Source organism: Lytechinus pictus, chromosome 12 (genome assembly GCF_037042905.1).
Source record: "Lytechinus pictus isolate F3 Inbred chromosome 12, Lp3.0, whole genome shotgun sequence".
Lineage (NCBI taxonomy): Eukaryota > Metazoa > Echinodermata > Echinoidea > Temnopleuroida > Toxopneustidae > Lytechinus > Lytechinus pictus.
In genome coordinates, this window is record NC_087256.1 from 99,869 (window position 1) to 114,073 (window position 14,205).

The following is a 14,205-nucleotide window of genomic DNA, read 5'->3' on the forward strand; positions in this document are numbered from 1 at the left end:
GTCAAAATATAGAAAGGGATGGGGAACTAGCTCCCATAGAAGTAGACTTTAATTTGCCAGAATTTATTTACATAACCATGATAACCTGTGCACTAGAAAAATGCCTCCTCCAGGGCACTGTGAAGGATTTTTACAGGGGGTGCTGATGTAAATTTGAAAAGAAAAAAAGGTTCAATGAAAAATTTTGGTCCCAAGAAATTTAACAAGAAAATAAACAGAAATGATTGCACTACAAAATGAAAGTTATTTTGGTAACGTTTTTTTTCCGTATTTGTCACGTCTGCCAGAATTCCAGGGGGTGCTGTCTATGGAGAATAATACACGCAGCACCCCCCCCCCCGAAAATCTTGCGGGTGCTTCAGCCCCCGCTTCCCAGTGCCAGAGCCTCCTCTATATAATGTAGATGCTGCCTTTAATAAGTGCCCTTTTCCAGATGAGGGCCTCGTTTAGACGATATTCTAATTCTAAATATATATTATCAAAAAAATTTAAAGGGTTGGGCTACTTCGACAGGCCACCTTCTTGTACACGAACTTATTTTATGCGATATAAAACAATGCCTTCTATGTTTATTTCCCAAGAGGAGAACGTAAAGCGGCTTTACTGTGTAGTAGAAATGCATCTTTCTTCCGATTGGGCACTAAAAATATTTAGATTTAACATAGAGTGGAATCAATAAAGGAATCGGGGTAGTTTAGAGCTCACGTGTGGCTGTTCTTCAATGTACCACAGCTCCTCTACATGTCACTTGTAGAGTATTTTCTCCTCAATCTTTTCCAAGATATCAATACAAACAAAAGTAATCTTTTGAGAGTTCTAAAGACAAATTATTTTTTAATACATAAAACCAAAGGGGGAAAGGGTATCCTAGGCACTCTCCTGTTTGGTTATAGCCTTTACTGTGCTAGAGCATAATTACAAACTGCAGAACAATATCCCCTTTATATGATAGTAATAATAATAATAAATATAACTATAAAAATGTAAATATAAAAGTTGCTTTATTATACCAAAAAACGCCATTTGCCTTAACGGTGGCTTTAAAACACAATATTTTTTATTTAGTGTCGAAATACGGAGAGGGGATGGGGTAAATTCGGAGGGGTCCCTTGGGCGTAGGCTTAAATAATCCAAAAACCTTCTTCAATAAACATGTTGACTGATGTCTCATACATCTGTCTCTTCCAAGCCGATAATTCAAGTCAAACTGGTATTGTAAAGTAGCAGGAATGCCGGGGGAATGCAGTTTTGCCACTTCGGGGTCTCCAAAAGAAAGATATTGTAATAAAGTTAAAATATGGATTGAGGTGGGGTACATTCGTCATGATTCATGTGTTTACATTTTTGAAGTGCCAGAGCTTCATTAAAGCAGTAACCTGCAAAGCAATGTTTCCTGTAAATTTTCCAAGAGAAACAAATTAGAAACAAATAAAACAAATGGTGTTTTACCGATACCGAAATGCATTTTGCCCGTATAAACCATATATTGCGGTGTGGCAGACACACCAACAAAAGCGATACGAGAAGCCGATGGAAGCTATTGTGTTGGGATTGTGTTATCTCGAATGACATACCATTGATCGCTTTATTGTCGGATTCGTAGAGGTTTGTTTTGGTCGCGTTTTAGCACAATATCACGTAATAGATTTTGACATATTTGCCCTCTTTCTAAGCAAATTAAGACACTTATACTGTCATGAAGCATATCGATGTTTTCGCTAATATATTATCTTTCATGTAGAATGTTGACATTGTGCATTAATTGCTGTTATTTATAAAACAGTTCAGGATTCATGAAAAATACTCTGTTTTAAATTATAATTTGCATAATTTATGTAAATTAGGTAATAATAAACAAGTAAATCCCAATCATTTTATGACAATTTTCTTCCCTTTCTTACCCTAAGTCTTTATTTCCAATTTTAGGGCAGTTCTGGTTAAATATATTCTTAAATACTTGTTTTCACTATATCGAAATAAAATGCAAATTTATGCAAATTACTTGAAATTACTTGCTTATTTGCATAGATACAGCGTGTCTCTTTGGATGAATCTTTTTCTTTTGACTCAAGGAACATTTGTGCCAAGTGGGACATTTGTACTAAAAAATGCAGCGTTCAACCTCTTAACAAGTCTACTATACAGTGCGTCCCAGAAAAAACGAAACCGAGATTTAGCGATGATTTATCATAACTTAATCATAAATAAAATAGACAAATGACCTACCAATGTAAAGCTTAGAATCTCCTCTTTCATCTGGTATTACTTAGATTATTCCTCATTCACGCATGATTGAGCAAAAACAATTCGAAGAAAGGATGCCAAAAACTCATTTGGCGGGGGGTATCTGAATTTCGAAAAGAAAATCACATGACTAAAAAGTTCAATATCTTCTCTTTTCTTTGATACCTAAATCACAGAAAATGGTCAAGTAGTAAAAAAGTCATGATCCCTCGAAACAATGCTTGTATTTCCATAATTTCATTAAATAAACGTGTTTTCACCGGTTTCCCACCGAAGCTATCGCACGGTAACAAAAGACTTAATGCATGGTTGAGCGTCAACAAAACGGATAGTCGAGTGAGTTTGAACGCTAGCCTGTAAAACCTCTTCATTTTATGAAATTATTGAAATTCAAGCCTTATTTCAAATAACCAGAACTTTGTTATTTCTTGACCATTTTCTGTAATTGAGGTATCAAATTGAAGAGCAGATATTGAACTTTTAAAAAATGTGGTTTTCTTTTTAAAACCCAGATACGGCCCGCCAAGTGACTTTTTGGTATCCCCTTTTCAAATTGTTTTTGCTCACTCATGCGTGAATGAGAAATTATCTAAGTAATTCAGATGAAAGAGGAGATTCTAAGCTTCAAAATGGTAGGTCATTTGTCTATTGTATTTGCGATTAAGTTATGATAAATCATCGATAAATCTCGGTTTCGTTTTTTGTGGGACGCACTGTATATGTTGGTATCTGACAAGAAGTTGTGTGTGAACATTGCTTGGCAATCATAATAGGGGACAATTCCCATAACAAGGTATTACAACTTACTGGAGATAACTGATACCCAACTATCCAATATTGCAGTGTGAGAAACTTGTGTTGGTGGGGATTCCTCTATCAATGTTTGTTTGCACTGGTTTGTTTGATTTGAAAGAATGACACTGTATTCCAACTTGTCTATTCTACAGCTCAGTAAGGATGTCCAAGTGAAGAGGGAATTTGAAGAAGGTCTTGTCACAAACTACAGACTGTATCTTGAATACATTGAAAAGACAATCAATGGTAACTATTTGAATAAATAAGTAACCTCATTTGTAACAGTCACACAATTGTGGATTTTTCCCCACCCCATTATTTAATAGAATACATGTAGTTTGATGTGCATTCTGAGTCATAGGCAAAGATGTGGTGTATATTGCTTATGATTTTGCCATTTATTTAAATAAGTTTGAAATTTACTTTTTACATAATTTATGAAAAAATCATTGTAAAATATTAGGAATTTACTGAATATATTTTTTTCATTCATGCTGTCTCTTTGTATAGAATTTTTCATTGTATTTTCATGTAATCATTTATTTGGCAATCACATATGCAGGCTTTGTAAAGACTTTATTTTGTATTTGATTTAAAACATAGATACAGATAAAGTAACATCTCTTTGTCAATTCGTATTTTCTTCTTTTAATCTGTTCTTGAATGATTTACAAAAAAGATTCTGGTTCAGTTTACCAATTCATACCAGTTTTAATGTCAGAAGACCTAAAGCCTTTCTGAATTTAGAGGAACTCCCTTATTTTTACCTTTCCAAAGTTGTATGATGTTGTGTTTGTCTGTTTTTTTATCTTGGTGATTTTATTACACACTTTGTTTCTTTGCTGTTTTTAGCCAAATCATTTTTTAATCAGAATGTCAAGATAGTATGTTTGAGACCAAAATCACTTGCTCTGTTTTGTTTACATATTGACAGATTCACAATAAGGCTGATCTTATGCTCCCTCATGTTTACAAGTATTATTCATTTTAACAGAGGTTCACAAGACAAAGGCTGAGATGAAGAAAGCTAAGGAGAAGGAAGCTCAAAGAATTAAACCAAGAATGGTTCTCCCAGACCAGGCCAAGGTCAGCCTAGCTGAGACAGCCACCAAGTGTTTATGTTCTTTGCTAAATGCCCTTCCTCACTTCAATTACAGGACAAACATCATCTCTGTGGTAGCTAATAAGATGACTAGTATACATGAAAAGGTATGTGATGTCAGAGATAATAATTATAACAATAGTAATGATAGTAACAATAATATTATTAATGAAAATAATAATAATATAGGATATTTATATATCTCAAGGCGCTCCTATATCACCTCAGCAACCGATTACGGCGCTCACAGCTTTTTGCGGAATTTCTTCTTGCTGTCACCCTTGATGATGATGATGATGAGAGGTGGAAAGAGAGTAAACTACAGTGCGTCTCAAAAAAAGCTATACACTTTTGAAATGGCTGCCAAACAAAAAATATGTCTCTTTGGGGAAAAATACATATATATATATATGGAAAGCCAATAAAGTAAACTTTCAGATGACACCAAAAAGTTGGAAAACTATTCATGCTTGAGTGAGCACTACCCACTTAAACAAAGGGTATGAAAATTAGGGTGGGCAGGAATTAGCCTTCCAATTTCTTTCAGTTTTTGAGAGGCAAGTCCCTTGGAACTTGCAAAGTTGAGGGTGTTGTGATAGATTAATGATCAATTTAAATTGTTAGAGCAAATTTCATGAATTACTAAATTGAAATTTCATGCATGAGTGAGTGTCAGTTGTAATCTTTAGTGCAGCATTTTAACTTTTTATCATGTGGATCTCAGCAGTGTGTTCATTGAAGTAAGGAGAAAAGGGGTGAGATAGGACTTAAGTGGGTGAAGTAAGCTAATGGGTAAAAGGTCAACAGAATGTTTAGCCTCCCTTAAATCGAGACTGAATGCTATTACATGTACGCATAAAGTCCAGAGCGGACTGTCATTTTGATAAATTTTGAGAATTCGGTCATGAACTTTTACCATTTGATCAACAATTTGTTAGTAAATCAACTCAATCAATGTGATAAATTAAACATTCAGCTTTTTCAATAAATTATCAATCAATTATTCAGCTTTTTCAATGAATTCATAAATCATCATAATTAGTCAATTTCTTAGAATCATTCAATGGAAAAAAAAGACCCATCAACCATCAGTCACTTAGCATGTAAGTTTTGAATACCATGATCCAGGAGAAAAGAAGAGGGGGTGAAGGGGAGGAAATTTGTAAGAGAACACAAAGAAGAAGAATGCCCTTTTAACTGTTATACCCAGTCTTACCCTATCTGACCCACTTGCATGCAAAAGGTACCATCACATTACTCTGACTCTCACAAGCACATTGCTAAGATCCACATAATAAACTTAAAATGCTACACTAAACTTAAAATTCCTGTTTACTCATGCACTGCATTTCAATTTAGTAACTCATGAAATTAGCCTAAGAAACCAAAAACTGATCTCAATTCATCAATAATTTAGCATGACACCTTTAACTTGGCAAGTTCCAAAGGACTCATCTCTAAACAAAACTGGAAGGCTAATTCCTGCTCACCCTAGCAAAGGCTAGTCTCTCAGGATGGGAGGAAGGGGTAGAGAGAGAGAGGGGGGGGGGGTGGCTAAGTGTTCTGTTGGCCTTTGTCCCATCAACCTACTTCCCCCACCTAAGTCCTATCTCATCCCTATTCTGACTCCCATTAACACATTGATGACATCCACGTGAAAAGGTCAAAATGATGCACTAAAAATGTAATTCATGTTCACTCATGCATTAAATTTAAATTTGATAATTCTTGAAATTAGCTCTAAGAACCTAAATTAATAATGATTGATCATTAATTTATTACAACACCCTCAACTTTGCAAGTTCCAGGGGATTCGCCTCTCAAAAACTGAAAGAAATTGAAAGGCTAATTCCTGCCCACCCTAATTTTCATACCCTTTGTTTAAGTGGGTAGTGCTCACTCAAGCATGAATAGTTTTCCAACTTTTTGGTGTCATTTGAAAGTTTCCTTTATTGGCTTTCCATATATATAGGTATTTTTCCCCAAGGTGACATATTTTTTGTTTGGCAGCCATTTCAAAAGTGTATAGTTTTTTTTTGAGACGCACTGTAGAACAATCTATTCTACCTGTATTGGCAATGATAGCAATGGAGGTGAAACTGATATCATTATTGTTGATGTGAGAGAATAGCTAGTACATTCTGTTCTACCTGTACTGTCAATGATAGCAATTATAGATATGAATCTGATGTCTTTATTGTTGATTGAGAACTTTTCATACTAATACTATCTTGTTTCATTGTTGGCTGGTGTAAATTGTATCAGAGTTAATATGACTCTTATGGACTCAAACTGGTTTTAAAGGTGTATTGAATCTATTGCTCACTGTATCAATAGTCCCATTTGGCTTAGTTTAAGTTGGCATTAATCAAATATAAATTACAAGTCAATGGTAGAATTTCATCCTTTATTTTTATATGTTGCATTGCACCAGATACCTAGTCATATTTCTTAAGTGAAAGACATTTCAGAAATTTCTCCATTTAGACAGAGTTGTGTGTTGCACAGCTGAATAACAATGAGACACAAAGTGACAATAGTGCCTATCCACTAATTATCTTATGAGTAATTCGGCCTGGGTCCTTTTAACACTCTAAATTAATTTTTTTAGTTACAAAAACATCAAATAAGAATTTTATTGAACTATTTTTTTTTTGAAGTAGGAACATTGTGTGCATCATATTATTCCAAAACAGATTGCTACTACTTGTTGTCAGTGTATGAAGCAGTTATTTAGAAGAGATTCAACGGGAGATGCGTCCCTTGAAGCCGTTCGTTTCATCAGTCGAATTGCTAGAAACAATGGATATCAAGTTTCCCCAGAGGTATGAGCTCAAGCTTTCATTTCACTCAATCTTATTGTGAAAAAGCATCACCGTACAGACCTTAATATTGCATTTTTTTTGGGGGGAATGCCACTTTTCAATAGGACAGATTTAACTCAAGTAGAGCTGGGTTATTTGGACCCATCTCAAAGCTGAGGGGGGAGGGAGATCTCGGCCGCCAACCGCACAAGTGTGGGCCGCATGCTTGTTACGGACTTTACATGGAAGTTTAATGTTTGTAATGCAACATAACATGCCATATTATATGGACTGAAATTTTTATGGTTTATAGTTAACCCTTATTAAACTGGGGGGGGAGGTCAATTTGACCCCCCCCCCCAACAAATTTTGTCACTACGCCGTGATTTTTTTGACTGCGCCACTCACTGACTTTTTACTTTCAAGACTTGCGCATCTTTTGAGACCAAATTTGCGCACGGGTACGCAGTTCCAAAATTATGCAACATTTTGTAAGTGCATGTCAGACCAGAAATTGCTCAAAAACATGATTCCGTGTAAAAAGTCAATGCAAATTGTGTTTTTCAACCAAAAATCATAAATGTATGATTATTTTTAGTTTTGTTGGTTTAAATGGATTTATTTTATGCTATTTATGATCGCAAAAGGGTCCTCGACAAAGTTCATTGGGAAAAACAATAAAAAACAAAGGTTTGAAAAAACAGAGAAATACATAAGAATTTAAAAACCATAAAATACATAAGAAATTAATTATATTTTTGCTATTTTTTTGTAGATATTTGTTAGAAATGTAATAATTGATACTCCCACCAAAAATTAGCATTCAACTAGCTACATAAACTGAGTTAAATGCAAATACATACACAAAAAACCAAATTTTATGGCAAATTTAATATGCTTATTCGCATAATTAATTAATAAAAAATATATATTTTTTTTATTTGAAAATTTTACTGTACACTTGTAGTTTAAATCCGGCTCTACGCGCTTGCAAATTTTCGCGGCGATTGCGCAATCAGCGGCCGAGATCTGAGGGGGGGGTCAAATTGACCCCCCCAGTATATACTGGTCCGAAATAGCCCATTTAAGATAGGGTTAATGGTGTGTTGTTTTTTATTATTGTTGTATTATATAAGCCTGAGTCGAATCGATTTAAAAACGGTGTTCGATCGATGTCATCGAACGCCGATGCAGATTTTGCAAAATCGGTGCATCGAAAAAAAAAAAAAATACGTCGGCCGGCCGATTCATTTGGTTCACACAATCAAACATCAAAATAAACAGTAATATCCGTCTCGACTACTACTTACTTCATTTATATTGCCCCCAAAATGAAACGGATTGTGTAATTATGATGCCTATTCACCATTAATTTGAAGTTTATTTCGATCATAGTTCGAGTCTTACTCGTCTGCACGGCTCGTCTGCTCGTGCCGAGATAATTTATGCACGATGAATTTATGAATGGAAGTCGCCATTGATCGTGCATGCGCAGTACTGTGCTTTAATCAAATCAGAAAATGGCCGGAAAATGGATGCGATCAACGTATAAAAGTAAATCTTGCTTTCATGAACAATATTAATATCATGACCATAGAACATGATTTAATCGTAATATTTAACAATAATTTGCATATGATAATCATTAATATGAATTTAGAGCTTGATGTGAAACGTTTGTATTTCGTTTCAATTTTCAATGGCGGACATCACATGACGATCGACTTGAGTGAGTGGAATCGCACTTGTCTAAAAAAATAATTACACGTCAGGATTGATTATCGAACATTGTCAACATGTAGAAACTCTTTTGATGATCGTAATATCACCATATAATAATATTTTACATGACACAACAGAGAAAAATTACATTTGATATTTTTTCCCATCAATTTGAAGCTTGTTTGTGCCCAACTTTGGGCTCTGATTTCATGAATGGAAAATATGTCAGACGTCATCGAACGCGCATGCGCATTGTGCTTCTTTTCTCGGAGCTCGGAGACGTCCAGAGATGGAATAAAAAATACAAATAATGCCAGTATAATACTATTAATTCTTCCATATGAACATAACATACTTTGCTGACATCGTCAATATTTTTAGTATGGCCATAAAATCTTATTAAATCGTAATTATTTTACATCCAATAATAATTTATATGAAGTTAGAGCTCGATCCGAGACATTCGTATTTATTTCGATCACAAGCTCTTGTGTCTAAAATAAATGGATTATCATTATCAGGATTAAGTCTCGAACATCGTCAGAACTCATATTTTCCAATCTTTCCTCACAATCGTTATATATCAGCATTGAATACCAATTCAAATGACCATCCAGAGAAAATTACGTATTTATTTCCATCAATTTATTTGGAGCTAATTTTGGATCCAACTACCCCGCCAACTACACAATCTCAGGCAAGTTACAGCGCTCTCCCCGCTGTTTGCACTTGTTACATGGCGCTGGCAAGCATGCCTGTCGTTTCGGGAGAGTGAGTGAACGGGGCTGGTCTGTGCGAGGCTGGACTGCGAATGCTAGTTGACCGAAAATCATTCGGATCGACTCTGCGTGATTCATGTCTTTAATATTGTTTCATTTTAAACTTATATGTTATCATCTGCAAATATCATTGTTGAAGATATTTTGGGAAGAATTCTGCATTGCCCCCGGCCTTTTTTGTGTTTTGTGATCATGGAAAATACAAACGAACTTTGCTCTGTCATCTGCTTTTGCAACGCTCACCCGGCGCGGCCAGCGCAGACCGTCAGTGCATGCATAGCGCATGCATCGACGGCCGGCCGGAGCAAAAAAAATGACTCGATTTTCCCCGCCTTCAAATTTCGATGCATCGATGTTCGATCGAATTAAAGCTGTCGAACACCGGTTTTCAAAATAATCGATATGACTCAGGCTTAGTATTATATGAGTTCCAAAGAAACGATTATAATGACCTTTTGTGCAAATGTGTGATGCAAATTCCCTTATGTCAGAACTAAAATACATGTAAACACAATGTACTGTCCAATGGTAATTATTATGCATACCAAACATGTTTGGTATTGACCTGTTTCTATTTGCATCTCATTTATAACCCTTTCTGGTGTGTCAACACCTTTTATATTTGCAAATATTAAGGTATATGGAAAGCACGTCTGTCACGACATTGTATGCTTCAAGACAGCCTATTCCCCTCTTATTCATGTTTGAATGCAAGGTAGTGGATATCAAGCCTTACAATAGATTATGATGTTTCTTTTTCTCTCTTCAAGGTCCTGAACACATTTTTATCTCTTAGAATCAAAGAGGTCAAGACAGGTCATACAGCTGAAGAGAACAGGAAGAAGATGTTACAGGAAAGAAAAGAGAAATTCAAACGTTACTCTCGCAATCAAAAACGGGTTAGTGAATTAAAATTTTAGTTTGAACGAGTAAAGGACAAATGAGATCACTTGAAATCATTGATGAAAATTAATATAAAGAGATGAAAGTGAATGAAACTACATTCAGGTAATTTGATCTCTACATTAATCCTTTTGTTTTTTTGAATTTTGTATATTGAGAATTGAGAATTGAGAATTGATTTTATTCTGTCCATTTAGGAAAATATTCTTGTTGGCATTTACATATACACAGAAATATACAAAATCAAAGCGTAAAGATAAATTCTACAGAATATATATACAATCACACATATTTGAAGAAAAATACATAATACAAAATAATTTCAATCAAATCGGTAACATTTTACTCTTAATCATCGTTATTATTAATATAATTATCATTATTATTATTATCAATCTTATTATTATCATTATGATTATTATTATTAATTGTATTATTATTATTATTATTATTGTTATTGTCATTGTTATTATCATTATTATTATTATTATTATTATTATTATTATTATTATTATTATTATTACTATTATTATTATTATTAATATTGTTTCTATTATTACAATTATCAATAATCAATCATTACTATTATCATTATCATTATTACAGGATATACAGAAAAAAAAACATACAAAGAAATACAACAAACTACATACAGTCATACAAATAAGGGGAAAATACATAATATAAAATAATTTCACTCAAAATCGGTACAACTTTGCTCTTAATTATTGTTATTGTTATTTATTTTCAATATCATTATTATCATTGTCATTATCATTATTATTAATATTATTATTACTATTATCATTAATATAATTTTCCTATCATTATTAATTATTATTATTATTATTTTTATTATTATTATTATTATTATTATTATTATTATTAATTATCATTATCATCATTATCATTCATCATTATTATCATAATCATCATTATAAATAGACAATTGCTCATTCAATGCTTTCATTTCAGTCGATAGTATCAGGGTAATATTAGTAAATTGTATACATGTGTGAGAATATAGTAGGTGGCTGACGAAGTGGCAAGATTACAGGCTTGATTGAAGTTGTTCGTTGTATTTTCGAATGGAGAGCGGCACAAAAGAATGAAGGAAACGCGATGTTCGAGCCCTCATTGATCTATACCGCCTTCCAGATCGCATTTGAATATAACATGAGTGGAGGGGGTGGTCCTTATTTTGTATGATCTGTGAGGCCTGTTTCAAGATTGCTTGAACGCATTCATTGGTCACATTTGCCACTTCTCCAGTAATCTTCCCAGCACAATTGGCTATTTTCTGCAATTTCTTCATGTCTTCTTGTCTGCACCCTCCGAACCAGACAACACAACTGAAAAGCATAACACTTTCTATCACTGATTTGTAGAAAAGCTTTAACAAAATTCTATCAACATTGAAAGAATTCATTTTCCGAAGAAAGTATAATCGTTGTTGGGCCTTTGTATATAGAGACTGACACTGATCCTTCCATGAAATTTCACTATCAACTATAGTACCCAAATACTTAAAGTTGTTAACATTTTCTATAACCTCTCCTTTGAACATAATTGGGTTTGTCTGACCTCGGTTTGTACGAAAATCTGTTATCATCTCCTTTGTTTTAGCCGTGTTTAGTTCCAAGAAATTATTATCACACCAATTCTCAAACATTAACAACTCTTCACGGTATTTACTTTCGTTATTGTTACGAATCATGCCGATGATGGCAGTATCGTCAGCATATTTGATTATTGTTACGTCATCGCTTGATGAGATGCAATCATTGGTATAAATAATAAATAATGGTGCAGACAACACGCTACCCTGGGGGGAACCTGTGTTTGTAATGAGGGGGTTCGACGAAACACCTTTTAGTTTTACACTTTGAATTCTCTCTGTCAGAAAGTTGTGGAGCCATAATATGATAGAGGGTTTTAGATTAGTGTCAGCTAGCTTATTCATCAGTAGGTGAGGCTGAATTGTGTTAAAAGCCGACGAAAAGTCGACAAAGGCGGTACGAACATAACAACCAAGTTTATCAACGTGCTGGGCAATCAAGTGTGTTAACAATAACACAGCATCATTTACAGATTTGCGTGGTTGGTAAGCAAATTGTAAAGGATCAATGTCAGGCAGTATCTGTGGGAGAATGTGTTTCTGAAGTATTAGCCGTTCAAAACATTTTACCACCAATGAGGTGAGAGAAATTGGTCGGTAATCATTGAGTTCAGATGCTTGAGGTGATTTAGCTGCTGGGATTATGGTCGATGTCTTCCAGCATAGTGGAACAAAGTTTTGGTCCAAAGATGCTTGAAAAAGTGTGACAAATGGGGTTGCCAATTGCTGGGCACACGTTTTAAGCACTCTCCCACAAATACCGTCCGGTCCCATTGATTTCCTTGGGTTGGTGCGTTTGAAGTACATAACAACATCATTGTATTGACATATTATGGGTGTATCATTGAGATCTTTAAGAGAGGTTACAATTCTTTCCCTCTCCGCGTCAAAGCACTTGTCATCGAATCTTGCATAAAACTTATTAAATCTATTAGACATATCGTAAACAGAACATGAATCTAACATTGGGGGAGATTTCTGTTTCGGTTTGTAACCTGTCATCGTTTGCATACACTTCCAGGCATCACGTGTATTATTAGATCTAAAATTACTTTCCATTTTTTCTTTATACTTTTTCTTTGCCTTAACAATTTCTTTTTGAATGTTATGATTAATCTCACGCAGGGCATTATCGTCCCTGCTTGCAAAAGCCCTGTTTCTTTGCACAAACATATCCCTCAAACTTTTCCTGACCCAGGGTTTTTGGTTCGGAAAAATCGTAATTTCTCTGTCCTTAATGTGTAGATCTTGACAGAACAAAATATAACCATTGATAATTTCTACTGCTTCATCTAAATTTGAAGCGCTAGAGATGAGTAAGTCCCAATCAGTGATATCAAAACAGGTCTGGAGATTTTCAGACGCTTCCTTGTTCCATACTTTGATTTTCTTTATCTGAACCTTTTCTCTTTTGATCAGTTGTCTGTATTTAGGAAGTAGGTGTACAGTTAAGTGGTCTGATTTGCCGATGCCGTGTCGGGCAGTCGCCTTGTAAGCATTGCGCACGGAGCTGTAACATCGGTCAAGTACATTATTTCCTCGTGTTGCACAATCGACGACCTGATGATAGTTCGGTAGGATGTTTTCCAGACGACAATGGTTGAAGTCCCCTATCACGATAATTGGCGCATCAGGGGATGCCATGGCTAATGAGTTGACAGTGTCCGAGATGGTTGCAGATGCGCTGTCTGCATCTCCGTCGGGGGGCACATATACGAGCAGGATGTGAACTTGGCCAAACTCTCTTGGGAGATAGAATGGGCGGAAAGATGTACATAGCAATTCAATGTTTGGCTCGCATACCTGTGATCTAACGGTGAAGTTCCTACACCAGTTTTCATTCAAGTAGATGCATACCCCGCCGCCCTTTGACTTCCGTGTCGTTGTCAATGATCTGTCCAGTCGAATGAGCTGGAAACCGTCGATGTCGATGGAGTCGCTCGGGATAGATGATGTAAGCCATGTTTCAGTAAAACATAACAGACTGGACTCTCGGAATCCAAAATTATACCTCGCTAAACCTCTTATCTCGTCGATTTTGTTCGGAATTGATCTCACATTCGCCATAGTAATGAATGGTAGCGGGGGCCTGTTGCCACGGCGACGAACGCGTTGTCTGATGCCGCCTTTCTTCCCGCGTTTACGTCGTTTCTGGTTCGGTACACAGCCGGTGTTTTCATCCCGGTCTCCACGTAAAGGTACCCAGGCCGGGAGAACTGGCGGTTGGATCCCAGAAGA

The 14,205-nt window shown here is 35.3% G+C and overlaps 1 protein-coding gene across 1 annotated transcript; it reads left to right on the forward strand.

The window, feature by feature from the left end:
* The first annotated feature begins 2,815 nt into the window (after positions 1 to 2,815).
* On the forward strand, positions 2,816 to 12,270 carry LOC129273122 (nucleolar complex protein 3 homolog). The gene is made up of 5 exons (XM_064107824.1): positions 2,816 to 3,285; positions 4,034 to 4,248; positions 6,838 to 6,966; positions 10,217 to 10,345; positions 12,253 to 12,270. The coding sequence occupies exons 1-5, from the start codon at positions 3,159 to 3,161 to the stop codon at positions 12,268 to 12,270; spliced, it is 618 nt and encodes a 205-aa protein (XP_063963894.1). The 5' UTR covers positions 2,816 to 3,158.
* Positions 12,271 to 14,205: the final 1,935 nt, after the last annotated feature.

Coding starts and splice junctions, on each gene's coding strand:
- LOC129273122 (XM_064107824.1), top strand. CDS start 3,159: ATGACACTGTATTCCAACTTGTCTATTCTACAGCTCAGTAAGGATGTC. Junction 4,249..6,837: donor TGACTAGTATACATGAAAAG/GTATGTGATGTC, acceptor ATTCCAAAACAG/ATTGCTACTACTTGTTGTCA. Junction 6,967..10,216: donor GATATCAAGTTTCCCCAGAG/GTATGAGCTCAA, acceptor TCTCTCTTCAAG/GTCCTGAACACATTTTTATC.